The sequence below is a fragment of the Callithrix jacchus genome, chromosome 3 (assembly GCF_049354715.1).
Source record: "Callithrix jacchus isolate 240 chromosome 3, calJac240_pri, whole genome shotgun sequence".
In the NCBI taxonomy this organism is placed as follows: domain Eukaryota; kingdom Metazoa; phylum Chordata; class Mammalia; order Primates; family Cebidae; genus Callithrix; species Callithrix jacchus.
The window spans coordinates 106836340-106852796 of record NC_133504.1 but is presented as its reverse complement, the minus strand read 5'-3'; the positions used below and the strand labels follow the sequence as shown (position 1 = coordinate 106852796).

Sequence of the window (16457 nt, the reverse complement as noted above, 5' to 3'; positions counted from 1 at the left end):
TCATTTAGATATTAAATTATATCAGTATTGCTATCAATGAATGAAAGAATAAATGGATTAAAATACGAAATATGGATAAGACTTATCTCTATAAGGTTTACAATAGTATTTTATCTAAAAGAGTAAGCAAATTGAATGATACCTAAATTACAGATTACTGAAAAATGAATGGGAAAGCAATAGGATAAACGTGAAAATACTTCATCCATGTATTTCCCAACTTGATAACTAAGTGCAGTTTATCAGATGTTGCCATATGAGATTGATTTCTTTTTTAAAAATATTTATCTCAAGATTTCCTAAGAGCAGTAGAATTAAAGTGTCACACTATAAGATGGATTTGAAAATTGTAGCTAGAGCACAGTTTTCTCTTAGAATTTCATTTAAAGAATTCGTGTTACATAATGTAAAATATGGAGTCTGTTTTTTACTGTCCTTTGAATTATACATTTATTTATGGAAAATTGTGGGAAACCTCAATATTTAAAGAACCTTGACTTTGCATTTATGTTCTTATGAAAATTAAAACCTTCAATGGCAAGACTGATACATGCTTTTCAATTTTTACAAATGAATGTCATCTATGTCTCCTAAATATGTTATTTATTTATTTTTACTTTTATTTTTTACAAGAACCAACAGAGTAAGAATTTATTCATGTCCCCCACCATGGGAGGGTATTTATCTATTCATACATCCACCCCCATGACACAAACACCTGCCATTAGGTCTCACCCCTAATACTGGTATCAAATTTCAGCATGTGATTTGGGGAGACAACCATCCAAACTATAGCATTCCTCCTCTGGCCCCCTAGAACTCATGTCTTCCTCATGTTGCAAAATAAAATCATCCCTTCTCAATAGTTCCAAATATATATTATATATTTAATATATATATGTATAATTGCATTTTGGATTCTGGGGTACATGTAAAGAACATGCAGGATTGTTGCATAGGTACATACATGACAACTTTAATAAGCTATACAGGCTGTTTATACTACAGGTAAATATCAGATAATTCAACTATGTACAAACTATGTTCTATCACTTGCTTAAATTCTTGTGAGAAATCCAACATTAAGAGAAGTACCTCAAGAGTCTTTTTTTTTCCTCTGTTTTTCAGCATAAGCTTCATTCATTTCATATGTTAACATCCTGTGGTAAATTAGTTAGCAAGACCAGCCTTGTTTCTCTATTATGTCATATAATCAGAGAGTAAGAGTCAGCCATTCATAATATTTCCTGGTTTTGATCAAATAAATTATGTACAACTCCGGATAAATTTTGAAATTAAAGTCAGAGACTAACTCACCTCAATTATCTGGTGCATGTATTTTCCTGCTTCCTTTAGTAGATTATTGTTCAATTTTTACATAATTTTCTTCTTTAGACATTTTTACTCAAGGCACTGCCTTATATCAATTTCCAAAACGGGTGTGGTATGTGTTAAATTAGCATTATACTGAATATCTTGGTTCCTGTGTCGGTAGTTCTTATCCTTGGTTTCTGGACTAGGGAGTCAGAAGTAGTCCCAACTTAATGGATATTTAAAATGTGTCCAGTATATTGCACATTTGAAAACGTGACTTGAAAATAATCTTTGAATAGAAGGTCTGTAAGAATATGTAGCTGTTGTAGCATCTATTCTTTGAACACGTTCTTTTGTTGAAACTTAAGTGAGTCAAACTTGTCCACTATATCCTTATCTCACTTGAGGTGAATTCATTCTTTGGCTTAAATCCACATTGGAAAATTTCTCTGTGTTTGCACATATCTTTAGAGACCAAGCTGAAAAATGTAGGTGTATATTTTTTTAATGTTTTATTTACTTTTATTTGTTTTATTTGCATGTGGGAGAATTCCTCTGGGAGACTGCATTAAGAATATAATAAAATAACTTCTGTTGCTACCTATTGTTAGTATCTTTTCCTTGCTTTTAGAAAAGTAAATTAATGATGCACTTCTAGCCAATATCTCTTTTTTAGGCTAATCTCTCATTAAATAAGTTTTAATTGGTTATATTCTTAAAAGACCAGAAAAACAGCCATCAGCAACATTACAGGCATTCTCTTACTTTTGTGTAAATATTTTATCATTATATTTTTGTTTAGCAGAATAAAAGAAAAGTAAAATGTCAGGGGCCATGAATTTAGGAATTTAAAATTTTTTATATTTTTTTCAGTTTGTAATTGTGTATTATAGCAGATTGGTTTACATAATGAAAAAAATGGTTGCAATGATTTAAATCTTAATAGAAGAAAAACTGTAATCCATGTTTGAATATCAATCTGAAATACATTGAAATAGCAACATAATGAATTATTACAGGTATAGTTTAATTTTTTTAAATTGTAAAACTATAAATTAAACAATAATAATAATAAATACCACCCTAACACAAAAAAATGGCCATTATATTTGATAAAATGCACTTTAAAAGGTACCCGGGGAGAGATAATTTGACTAATTTCCCAGATAATCATTTCTATATAAGAAATGATTTATTATATAATATGACTAAATCTTTATTTTAATATGATTTTTTCTGTGTTCACATTTTACTTATTTACTTATTTTAATTATTTATTTCTTTTTTCCTGAATTATGAATTGTCAAAGTGACTATAAAACAATCTTTATTTATTCAATTTCACTGTCCTTGCAGAGTGCAGACATGAGTCCAGCAAGCAGTACCACGTCACTTCCTGTTAGTCCTCTTACTGAAGAGTCAGTGCCTTTCAAGGTAAAAAAACAAACAAGAAAGCATTATTTATCAACATTTTAAGATAGTTAATAAATAATGTATGTGTAGATGGTGAACTATTTAATCGTCAAGGGTCTGATTTCAAATCTTAAAATCATTTTCTTTGCGTTCTATTGTCATTCTATTGCTAACTAAAGGTAAATGTTTGAAATAAAATTTACTACTTTATGGGACAATTGTTTGTCTTACATGTAAATGGTGGTGTTTTATCATAATCGGTTGATTCTCGTGAATTGGAGGTTTTAAATATTTTGTTTATATTAATATAAATCATAGGGGTAGAAGGAAACATTCAGTACTCATCTAGTGGTTAAATTTTCATTAGCAATTTTAGGTTACTAATAATTAATGACATAGTCCTTGTAAGATAAGAGTCAAACTCAGGAGTTGAAATATGGAATCATTCCACCAAACATATTGTATTTGATAAATATTCAAGTAAATATGTGAATAAGTATGTGATATGACTGATAGCATTCTTTTTCAGTTTGGGAAGCTATGTATATGACAAATATGAAGTCTTGTTTTGCCACTTAAAATTATATGTTTCTATTTAAGCAAAATCCTGTAGATCAAATATTTTATGTTTTTGCCAGGGATGTTTAGATATTATTAGGCTTATTATAAATAAAAACAATTCTTAAGAGCATGAGAAAAAATGTTCTTTTTTTTATAAAATGTTGGGATAATGTACTTACGTTCACTGATTTCAGTATAGTTTTGTTTAAAGACAGGTGCACATTTTGATATTATCACTTTTATGATTGTAGTATTTTAACACACAATTATTATGAGAACTTTTTTATTTTTCATTTAAGGACTGTATCTTATTCAATTTTATATTGCTTGTTCCTAGTACAGTGGTTGACATGGATTTCTATATACTCAATATTGCTGTCATGTTGAAATAATAATTATAGAAGGCTATGAATTCCCATGAGAGTATTTAGTTTTCCAATTATGGATACTTTTTTGCTTAATAAGAGTCAAATATTTGTTAGAAGGCCCTTTCTATACCTACTAATTGTTAAATACTGAACAATATTCTTATTACATTATTTATTGAGAAATATTTCCTTTATTATTACACAGATAAATAAGAAAATAATACGAATGCTACAAAGTTTAATGTTACCATTTTATGGTATATGGAACAAATTTACTGAAAAAGCATAGTTTTTAACAAGATTTTAATTGAATTCTCAAAACCACCAGAAACCATTTTCTCTTTTTAATATATTGACAATGATTATAGTCTTTGAAAATTAATGTATTTTTTAACAGAGGTTTAAAAAAAGTTAGACATATTTTAGAATCTGCTGACATAAAGCTAATATAAATATAATTATTTTAATTAGTTTATCTATCTGGTTCTGTGAGAGCAATAGTTTGGGAGTGAATGCAAATGATTTTATAAGAAACTAAAACTTCCAAGTGCTTATAACATATAATATTGGCTTTCAATGGCCAAAAAAGTTATAGTGACTAGTTTGGGAGTGAAGGCAAATGATTTTATAAGAAACTAAAACTTCCAAGTGCTTATAACATATAATATTGGCTTTCAATGGCCAACAAAGTTATAGTGACTTTCAATTTACTTCTTTTGTGAAAGGAATATTACCTATATATTTTCAAAAGATTTAATCACCTATAAAATTATCACACTAGAGTTTACAAATATCTAAATTTAAAATTCAAAATTATGAAAAAAACTTTATTTGCTTCTTTCATTTTTAGTTTATAAATTGCCACTGTGTAAATGAGTAATATAATACTTATTTAATTTAAACACAAAATATATAGACCTATTCTTAACAGAATCTTAACAGAATAGTGCATCGTAATTTCAAGGATATGTTGAAAATTATATAATACATAGAAAACATTTAAGTTTTCTTGTAACTATATTCTGAAAAAGTCTGATATTATAATTTATATGTCTAAAACTGATTAAAATTATGATATTTGAATAGCTAGGTAATTGGAAAATAAAGGTTGTCATCTTTGCCTGTCCTCCAGGAATGTGACATGATCTTTCATGTTAGTATAAGATTAATCCTCTCAACCTCTTAGCTTACTTTTTCAAAGATACAGTTATTTCACCACCCAACCGCATCACAATCCACCCTAATATTAGAAGCGCAAAACTTCTTCTAATATTGGTGGCTGGTTGAGGGACTTGACTTGACTTTTTCTTCTCAGAAACAATGGGATTACTAGAAGAAAGGTATTTCCTCCACTTTCTTGGTCAGTTTTGGAAGCACTCAGATCAGTTGGAGGAAGATACCTTATTCTGGCTGGTATGTTTGTCAAGGTACATGCTTTTCTTTAAGCATTACCTTTAGAATGACATTCAGATTAAGTTGATTTCAACCACATCATTTAAGATGAAGACAAATGGTAACATTTTAATAAAAAATTAATACTTTCCCACTAATATCCATGCCTTTGTTCTTGAATATTAGATGAGAAATTGGCTATTGTTAAGGATGTACCATAGTAAGATCTATTAAATTAAGTATGGAAGATAACAAGATGGCATCCTAGGGATTATCCCAAGGTAGGCTAAACTTTAGAGATACGTGAATTTAAAATGACAATTCAGTCTTCTTTGCAATCGAATGTTTATTTTTTTTTTTCTAATGTGGCAGCATTTTTCAACTTCAGTATTGGAGCACATTCTTTCAATTAAATAAAAACAATCTGCCCTGAAAGACAGTCTAAGCCCCACATACATAATCATTTCTCTATTTCCCCACACTATGATTCAGTTCATGCTAGTCTCTTATTTACTGTTTAAAAACCATTGCTGGCCAGGTGCAGTGGCTCATGCCTGTATTCCAGAACTTTGGGAGGCCGAGGCAGGCAGATCACAAGGTCAGGAGTTTGAAACCAGCCTGGCCAACATGGTGAAATGCCATCTCCACTAAAAATATAAAAATTAGCTGGGCGTGATGGTGTGCACCTATAGTCTTAGCTACTGGAGAGACTGAGGCAGGAGAATGGCTTGAACCCAGTAGGTAAAGTTTGCAATGAGCCCAAATTACACCACTGCACTCCAGCCATGGTGTAGCTAGCCTTTCAAAACTGAGGACATTTCATAAAAATTCATCCAATTTTTTTAAACAATTGAAAAATCCAGACACTTTTTGCATCTCTTTATAAATAGAACTATTTTACAAGAAATGAGAAGGCTTTCTCCATCTAGACAGGACACATGAACTCCCGGTCACCACAATCATCACCATCCCTACTATATTCAAGCCAAGCGATGAATGCATTTGACTGTATTTCTTCATAGAAGATAGTGAATAATTCATAATCTTCCACATATACTACACATAATAAATGCCAGATTTCTTGGGCAGTCTCTTGGTACTGAAGAGTTTCTAGGATTCTTGATTCTAAAAAGTTTCATTTTAAGAACTGCCAACTTATCTTACCTTTATAAACTATTGTTATGCATACATTTGGAAACAAGAGGCAAATGTATAGCCTCTAGTTTTTGTTGTTTTTTAAGAGAATATTCAGCATTATATTAACTATACACACATATGGTCTGACTCATGCCAATATATCATTATATAAGAGCCAACGGATAACCAATTTTGCATAAGTGGGAACAATATGTTATCAAATATCCACAACAGAATCATAAAAGTTCAAGATTATTCAAGTGAGACCTCGCTCTAATGAAACACAAAAAAACTTAACCATTAAGTTTTTTATAGTTTTCTGAGGACTAAACCTGAACAAAATTGATGTTGTTAATTTTAATCTGTTCATTCTATCTTTTTCTATCTTTTCCCTCTGGCATTCTCCCTGATTTCTTGTAAACATTTAATCACTTCCCATCTCATCTGCCTTCCATCTCCCTCTGTTAGCCTTGGTAACACGCTCCACACCAAAGATGACTTCAAGCCACTACATTTTACTCTTCTTTAGTAGGACGACCCTTTAAATTTTTTGTACATATGCAATTACTAGCAGCCTCAATCCGTTCCTGGAACTAACACTCTTGAAGCTAAAGCTGGCTCATTGTTCTTGACCCCTCCATAAAAGTACATTCTATCACAAGCCATGTTCTTTTTGCTGATCATGTTAATCAGTTTTTAAATTTATTTATACTTCAATGAAGCATGATGGCTACATTTTAGTCTCTTTTCATATTTAAGGAATATTTTTCAATTAGATATGTTAGGAAATTATCTTATCCTACTGTACTGTATTACATTTGTCCTGTGATAAATTCCACAGGAAAGAAAAAAACATTTGATTGTATTGTTCTTTAGACTGCTGAAGACTTTTGTGCTTCAAAAGTGCACAAAGGCATTGAGGAATCCCTCCAGTCACGAGTCCTTGGTCAAAGTTTAAAAACAAATGTAATACATTGCATTTCTTGGCCCACTGACTATTGCTTCCCTGGGATGTTTGCATTCCAGGAATACATAATGAGATTGAGTGTCACAGTACCTAGAAAGTACAATGGTACCACCCTCTCTGAGGTAAGGCCACATTCCGGAGGAACTGACAGTGTGGCACTTGGCTTTTTCCTGGTCCTTTTCTTCCTAGGAAATCCAAGTTTCTCTGAATCCTTTTCCTCATTTCTAGTTATTACTCTTTACTCTAAAGAAACTCTCCCCAAATTTCTATCAGAGATGTTCCTTCTCTCCTTAAATCAGCCAGGGCACTGAAGAAAACAAGAAGAAGAAGAAAAAGAAAAAACTCTTTGATGTCTATTTTAGGAATAGAATTGCATCTGAAGATTCTTCTACCATGACATGAACCTAACATTAATATGCACAGAGCCACTTTACTTAAGCAGGGAATAGAAAGGAGGAAGAGAAATAGAGAAATAAATTGTCTTGAAATGTTTTTTTTTTTTTTTTTTTTGGTAGGCTGGGTGCAGTGGCTCACCCCTCTAATGTCAGCAGTTAGGGAAGCCGAGGCAGGATATTCATCTGAGCTCAGGAATTTGAGCCCAGCCTTAGCAACATGGGGAGATCTCATCCCTATTATTATTATTTTTTAAATGTATTCTACCATGAAATACTGGTATGTTAAGCAAAAAAATGATGCTTAACTCTACTTGCCCGTAGAGTCTGGATTCAGGAATTAATAATGTGTAGTAACACACAGTTTGCTCCCTATTGTATAAAATAATGTGTATAGCAAAAAATATAGCAAATATAGAATTATCAATCTTAAACTCTGGATGGATCATACTATTTTAAGAAAAAAAATTCTGTAGTTTCTATAATGATCCACGTATTTCTATTGTTAACACAATATTCACTTTTAATAAAGCAGGAAAGAGAACTGGGAGTATTAGAAGCAATGTAGTCTAATTAGGTGACTTCTTGGGAGGGTCAAATCCCAGTTCTGCCACTTTCTAGCTATGTGACCTTGAGCCAGTCATTTCGTATCACAATTTCTTATTTATAAAATAACAATAGCAACAACTTCTTCATTAGGTTCGTATAAGGTTAAGCAAGTTAATAAAAAGTGCCTACAATAGCACATATTAAGCCATATGTAGGTGTTGATTATTATTTTTATAGATGCAAGATCTTCAAGTTCAACCAAGAAAATCTTATAAATACTATAATGCAGAAATATTGCCACTAAACCCCTTCTAATTTATTTTCAAGCATGAAAGATATATTTTAAACATAAATTATTTACTTTGATGAAGATTCAAGTTTAACATGTATTCCCATTGAGCTCATATGTCGTATTCCTCTTATGAAAAATGGTTAATAAAAATCATTAATTTTGAGAAGGAGTAAATGTAATTAATTTATCTTGAGGGAAAACTGGTAAATATAATGAAACACCACTTGGAAAAAAATGCATAATAGTTTCTGTAACAGTAAGGATACATAGTATCTTTTTATCAGGCATATACCATGACAACTTTTTCTTTTATTATCCAATCCTCCACAGTAACATAACCTGGTAACCTCCTAAAAGCATACCTTCCAGTGAAGGAACATTATTTGAACACTTTGGAATACTGGGGAAAAACTCAACATGAACAAAGCTCTGCTGCTGTTTTATTTGTTTATATGCAATAACATCAACATAATGAGTAGTTTCAATTTATTTTGTCTAAATATATTATTATGTAAAAGAACACATTTGGAGACTAAAAGACAGAGATCAAATTGTGACATGACTTTCACAATATGATCTGTTGTGTATTCTGCATAGACTTATTTTTGTGTGTGTATGTGAGAGTTTTTATTGTTGCTTTTCATTTATTGAATGTAATGTTCTCTCTTAGTATTAGAAATGGCTTTTTTTAATATGTCCCTGGAAGAGTCCACATTTTTTACTAGACCATCTGCTCATTCAAGGATTTGTTGATGAATCAATTTATCAAGTACCTACCATGTTCTTGGTAATTTTCTAAGGCATTGGTGCTTCAGTGTAAGCAACACACACTAATTCCCTGCATTAATGGTGTTTGGGTTCTTGGGAGAAGAAAGAGACAACCAGCAAATAAATATATAAAATGTAACGTAGGGTGATAAATGTTACAATGAAAAGTAAAGCAGAATATGAAGGATAGAAAGTGGTACTGGAGTGTGTTGGTGTTTCGAAAAGGATGGCCAAGGATGGCCACTGATTATGGAACATTTTAGTAGAGAACATAGTGAGGAAAGGGAGGCAGCCACTCATGTTTTATGGAAAGAAACCTGAGAACAACAACTGTAAAAGCAAAATAATACTTGGTCTTTTCATGAATTGTATGATATTGTGGTTAGAGTAGAATGAACGAAGAGGTAAGTAATACGAGCTTAGGTCATAGAGAAATCTTATCATAAAAGGGTCTAGTATGCCATGGTAAAGATTTAAAGTCTTATTTCACATGTGATGAGAAGCCATTGGAGTGTTTTTTTTTTTTTTAAGAATGACATAATTAGACTATTTTTAAATTAATGCTTTGGTTTCTGTGTAGATATAGGTATTACTGGACATGGCAGAAGAAGGAAGTCAAGGCTCCTATAATTGAGAGATTATGATGGCTTAAACGGGAGTTTTAAAAGATGAGGGGATAAGAGTTGATTGAATATTGAATACAGTTTGAATGTTGGGTCAGCAGGATTTGTTAATATATTTCTTATATCATACATAGAACATCCTAAAAGAACAAGTCAAAGATAATTTCTGATACGAATTTTTCAATTTTTTAATGTTTTTCTATTTTTACCCTTTAGCTAACCAATAAATGAGTAACATGATACAGAGATTAGTGAAGTCTTATTTGATTGGCTTAATTGTGTTAGTAGTGATGCAGTAATTGTGAAATGGCAGATGATGTTGGTTTTGCAAGGGCTAATATTCAGTCCTACAAGTAATACTAATTTCTGGTAATATATATATATATTTTTTTATCTGTCAGATAACTGAAAGCACACAGGCAAAAATAAACTTAACATTATTTGGGTAGATACTGATAGATCAATAATTATGGTATAGAAATATGATTCATTAATACATAGGGGAAGAAATAAACAGGCAAAAATTAATAAATTCTTAGAGGTATAGCTGATGAATTTTGAATATAAAACCCTACAATTGTTATGTATTTAAGGAATCAATATATGTAAAAAAATTTTTTAATAAACATGGCATCAATGTGGTTCTCTAAAGGGAATACATTTTAAGATGGATCTATTATTTATACTACATTTAAAGCAATTATTTTTGATAAATGTAATATGAAATGATAGTTTCACTCATATATTTCCATGTGATAAACCATCTCAAAACCTGTCAACCTGAAATAATAATTTAATACTGTTGTTTATGACTCTGTAGGTTGACTGGGCTCATCTGGGCAGTTCTTGCGTGAGGTTTTCAAGTGAGTGCAGTCAGACTGATGCTGAAAATGGTGGGGTCAACTGAAGGCTCAAGTGAGACAGACTCCCAGGATAATTCCTTTATTCACATGTCTGGTGCTGGGCTGGAACTGCTTGTTACCAATTGGCATTTCTCTCTTTCTCTGTCTCTCTCACTGCTCGGCTTCTACTTCTGTCTACCTCTTTCCTCAGTCTCTCCATGAACTAGCTTGAGCTTTCTTACAGTAAGCTGGTTTTGAATAATTAGACTTGTTATATGGTAGCTGGCTTCCCCTAGGGTAAATGTTCTACAGGAAGAGAAAAGGAAACATGTCAGGCTAATTAGGACTAGATCAGAAATACACAGCTTCACCTCCACATCTTTCTATTGACTTAGCAGTTCCAGAGTGTGTCTATGATCCCTAAGACTACCCCTACATTCAAACATTTGTAAGAAGACACAGAATTCAACAGAGATCACACTCTTCTCTTCCAGCAATGTAAACACAGGACATGTATGTGGTGTTTCTGTCCAGTAAAGGCCATTAGCAACACAGCACCAAAGGATTTTACTGAGGGCTTATCATGTAGGAGCCCTGTGCCTAATGTATGCCAAAATTCTAAACTCCCAGAAGAAATCAGATATTCAACAAAAACAATATTGTATAAATATTGTTTGTACAAGCTACTTAGGGACAGTGAGCCAATCATATCATTTATGGACATCTTTATATGCATGTAGGACTCCGGTTACCAGTCAGTCAAGTTCTTAGATACCAACTAGTGGCTAATCTTGCAAGTGGGTCTTTCTAAGCACTGTATATTAATTTGCTCTCTATCTTTATGAGTTTAATTATTGTTATATTTAGTTCCTATAAATAGGTAAGAACACATGAAATTTGTCTCACTTTCCTTGGCATATTTCACCTAACATAATGACCTCCAGCTTCATCCATATCATTCCAAAAGATAGCATCTAATTCTTTTTTATGGCTGAGTAGTATTCATTGTGTATATGTATCACAGTTTCTTAATCCATTCATTTGTTGATAGACATTTGGATTACTTGTTAATCTTGAGTGCTATGAATAGTACTACAATAAACATGGGAGTGCAGATATCTCTTCAATATGCTAATTTCCTTTGTTTTGGGAATATATCTAGCAGTGGGATTGCTGGATCAAATGGTATGTCTAGTTTTAGTTTTGTGAAGAACCTCCAGGCTGTACTGCATAATAGTTACACTAATATACATTCCCACCAACAGTTTATGAAGGTTCCCTTCTCTTCACATCCTCCCAGGCATTTGTTATTTTGCCTGCCCCTAACCTAAAGTCCAAACAAACAAACAAAAAAATTTAACAGGAATGAGATAATATCTCAGTGTAGTTTTGATTCACATTTCTCTGATGATTAGTGATGCTGAGCACATTTTGATATATGTGTTTCCCATTTGTATGTATTCTTTAGAGTAATGTCTATTCAGATTTTTTGGCCATTTTAAAATTGCAGTTAAATATTTTTCCTATAGAGTTGTTTGAGCTCCTTATATATTCTGATGTTAATTCCTTGTTCAATGGATAATTTTCAAAAATTTTCTCCCATTCTGTGAGTTTCTCTTCACTGTATTGTTTCCTTTGTTTTGCAAAGGCTTTTTAACTTGATATGATCCCCTCTATCCAATTTTGCTTTGGTCGACTGTACTTTTAGGGGTATTAATGAAGAAATCCTTGCCTAGTCCACTGTCCTGGTGAATTTCTTTAGTGTTTTATTTTAGCAATTTTATAGTTAGGTCTTAGATTTAAGTCTTTAATCCATTTTGACTTGGTATTTTGTAAATGATGAGTTTTCTTTTTTGGATGGGTTTTTGTTTCGTTTTGGTGTCGGGGTAATACCTGCCTCATAAAATGACTTTGGAAGTATTTTCTCCTCCATTTTTCAGAATAGTTTGAGGAGGATTAGTGTTCATTCTTTAAATGTTGGCTAAAATTCAGCAGTGAAGCCATTGGGTCCTGGGCTTTTCTTTGCTTGGAGATGTTTTAATACACTTCGATCTCATTACTTATTATTGGTCTGTTCAGCTTTTATATTTCTTCGTGGTTCAATCTTGATAGATTGTATGTGTCTCAAAATTTATCTATTTTTCCTGGGTTTTCTAATTTATTGGCAGGTAGTTGCTCATAGTAGCTTCTAATTATCCTTTAAATTTATGTAGTATCAGTTATAATATCTCCTTTTTCATCTCTGATTTTATTGATATGGGCTTTCTTTTTTTCTTAGGCTGGCTAAAGGTTTATTGATCTATATTATTTATTTTATTCTACTAATTTTGGTTTTGTTTGCTCTTGTTTTTCTAATTCTTTAAGATGCATTTTTTTTTTATTTAAAGTGTTTCTTCTTTTTTGATATAGGTGCTTATAACTACAAATTTCCCCTTAGAACTGCTTTCACTATAGCTCATAGGTTGTGGTATGCTGTGGTTCCATGTTCATTTGTTTAAAAAAATTTTAAATTTTAATCTTAATTTCTTCATTGACCCACTGATCACCCAGAAGCATATTTTTTTAATTCCATGTGTTTGTACAGTTTCTAAAATTCCTCTTGTTACTGATTTCTAGTTTTATTCTATTGTGGCCAAAGAAGATAATTGATATTATTTTATTTACATAAAAGTTTAAGACTTGTTCTGTGGCCTAACATACAGTCTATCTTTGAGAATTATTGTCTTGAGGAGAATAATATATATTCTGAAAACTTTGGATGAAAAATGTTCTGTAAATATCTGTTAGGTTCCTTTGGACTGTTGTCCAGATTAAGTTCAATATTTGTTGATTTTCTGTCTGGGTGATCTGTCCAAAGCTGAAAGTGGGATGCTGAAGTCTGCAAGTATTATTGTATTAGAGTCAATCTCTCTCTTTAGCTCTAATAATATTTACTTTAAATCTGGGTGCTCTTGTATTGGGTACATATATATTTACAATTGTTTTATCCTTTTGCCAAATTGACCTCATTATGATTATATAATGACCTTCTTTGTGTCTTTTTCTATTTTTTTGTCTTGAAATCTACTTTTTTCTGATATAAGCTAGTCTCGCTTTTTTCTTGTTTTCAGTTGCAAGGAATATCTTTTTCCATCCCTTTATTTTCAATCCACATTTGTTTTTGCAGGTGAAGTGTGTTTCTTGTAGGAAACCGTTATTGGATTATTTTTTAAATCTATTCAGCCACTATATGACTTTTAATTGAAGAATTTATTTATGTTCAATGATATCATTAAAAAGGAAGGACTTACTTTCACCATTTTGCTTGCTGATTTTTTTTCTTTCTTTCCTCCCTTGATGATTGTGTGTGTGTGTGTGTGTGTGTGTGTGTGTGCGTGCATGCAGGTAATTTTCTCAGGTGGGTATGATATTCTGATTTCTTGCTTTTTATTTTTCTGTATGTGCTGTGGGTTTTTTGATATTAGGTTACCATGAGACTTACAAGTAGTAACTTATAACCCATTTTTTAAAACAATGGGTTTAAGGCCAGGCACAGTGGCTCACGCCTGCAGTCTCAGTATTTGGGGAGACTGAGGTGGGTGGATCACAAGGTTAGGAATTGGAGACCAACCTGACCAACATGGTGAAACCTCCTCTCTACTAAAAATACAAAAATTAGCTGGGCGTGGTGGAGCACACCTGTAATCCCAGCTCCTCAGGAGGCTGAGGCAAGAGAATTGCTTGAACCTGGGAGGCGAAGGTTGCAGTGAGCCGAGATCCCAACACTACACTTCGGGCTGGGAGACAGAGTGAGACTCCATCTCAAAACAACAGCAGCAACAACAACAAAAAAATGGGTTTAAAATGCAGGGACATCAACTGTGTGAACAAACAAGTACAGAGAAAACTATTAAAAACTCCACACTTTAGCTTTATGCTCCCACTTAACTTTTTACTGTTTCTATTTGTATCTTTTACTATGTTTTGAAAAGTTGTTCTAGTTATTATTTTTGTTACATTCATCTTTTAGTTTTTCTACCCAACTTATGAGTAGTTTATATACCATAGTTACAGTGTTATAGTATTCTGTGTTTTTCTGTGTACTATTGCCAGTGAGTTTTGTACATTCAGATGATTTTTATTGCTCATTAATATTCTTTTCTTTCAGACTGAAGAATTTTCTTTCTTTAGCATTTCTCATAGGACAGGTTTGGTGTTAACAAAATCTCTTGTCTTTTGTTGGACTGAGAGGGTCTTCCTTTCTCCTTCATGTTTGAGGATATCTTTGCTGGATATCCTATTCTGGGATAAAGGTTTTATTTCTTCAGCACTTCTTTTCCGGCCTGTAAGATTTCTACTGAAAAGTCTGCTGCCAGACATATTGGAGCTCCATTGTATGTTATTTGTATCTTTTCTCTTGCTGCTTTTTTAGGATCTTTTCTTTATCGTTGTCCTTTTTAAATTTAATTATTAAATGTCTTAAGATAGTCTTCTTTTTGTTAAACCTACTTGGTGTTCTATAACCTTCTTGTACTTAAATATTTATGTCTTTATCTAGATCTGGGAAGTTCTGTATTAGTGTTCATACCTTAATTTCTCTCTCTACCACTTCTTTAAAGCCAATAATGTGTAGATTTGCCCTTTAGGCTATTTTCTAGATTTTGTAGGTCTGCTTCATTATTTTTACATTTTATCTCCCCTAACTATGTATTTTCAAGTAGGATGTCTTCAGGCTCACTTCTTTTTTATTCTGCTTGATCAGTTCTTCTGTTATAAAACTGATCTATTCTTAAGTATTTCGATTGCATTACTTAGGTCTAGAATTTCTGCTTGATTCTTTTAAATTATTTCCATCTATTTGTTAAAGTGATGTGGTAGACTCCCATTTCTTTCCCTGTGTTATCTTGAATTTCACTGAGTTTCCAACTTCACAACATAATTATTTAGAATTTTCTGTTCGAAAGATCATCTCTCTCTCTCTCTCTCTTCAGCATTGGTCCCTGGTTTGTTTGGTGAGGTCATGTTTTCCTAGATGGTCTTGATGCTTGTGGATATTCATCAGTGTCTGGTGTCTGGGTACTGAGGAATTAGGAATTTATTGTAGTCTTTGCGGTCTGGGCTTTTTTTGTGCTCTTCCTTCTTAGGAAGGCTTTCCAGGTATTCAAAAGAACTCTGGTGTGGTTATCTAAGTCTTTGGTCACTGCAGCCATATCTGTATTAGAGGAAACCCCAAGCCCAGTAATGCTGTCATCTTGTAGACTCATAGGGGTACTACTGCCTTGGTTCTTGGCTTACATTACCATACAGAGATTCTTTTTCTTTTATCTTACTTTCCCCCAAACATAGTCCCTTCCACTATTTTCAGTTGCTAAGAGCTGGGGGAAGAGCAACACAAGCACCCCTGTTCCCACCTCACTGGGACCAAGCTGCGTTCAACCAAAAGCCTACAAAGCACTGTGTCTTCCCAAGGCCCACCATGACCAGTGCCTGGCTATCACCTGTGTTCACTCAAGTTTCAAGGGCTCTATAATCAGCATGTGGTGAATCCAGCCAGGCTGGTTTCCTTCCCTTCATGGCACTGAGCTTCTGTCTCCCTGTAGCCACCACTACCCCAGGCCCAGGGTGAGTAATGCCCGGTTACTGCTGATGGCCTCATGCTCTTTCATTGGCTTACAGTGAATGCTACTTGTCCTGAGTCTCTCCTTTCAGAGAAGCAGGCTTCCTTCTGGCCCAGGGCATGTCCAGAAATGCCATCCAGGAGCCAGTGCCTAGAATCTGGGACCCCAGGAGCTTGTTTAGTGCTGTTTCCCACTACAGTAGAGCTGGTACCAAAGCTGCAAGAAAAATTCCCATTCACTCCT

General features: G+C 32.9%; 1 protein-coding gene across 18 annotated transcripts in view; it reads left to right on the top strand.

Moving 5' to 3' along the window:
* Positions 1–16457, top strand: part of CCSER1 (coiled-coil serine rich protein 1) — a 1385530-nt gene that overhangs the window by 562869 nt on the left and 806204 nt on the right. For all 18 annotated transcript variants that reach the window (XM_002806658.7, XM_054253144.2, XM_054253146.2 and 15 more), the window contains one exon: positions 2670–2747. In XM_002806658.7, coding sequence (XP_002806704.3) covers positions 2670–2747 — 78 coding nt within the window. The remainder of the gene's footprint in view (positions 1–2669; positions 2748–16457) is intronic.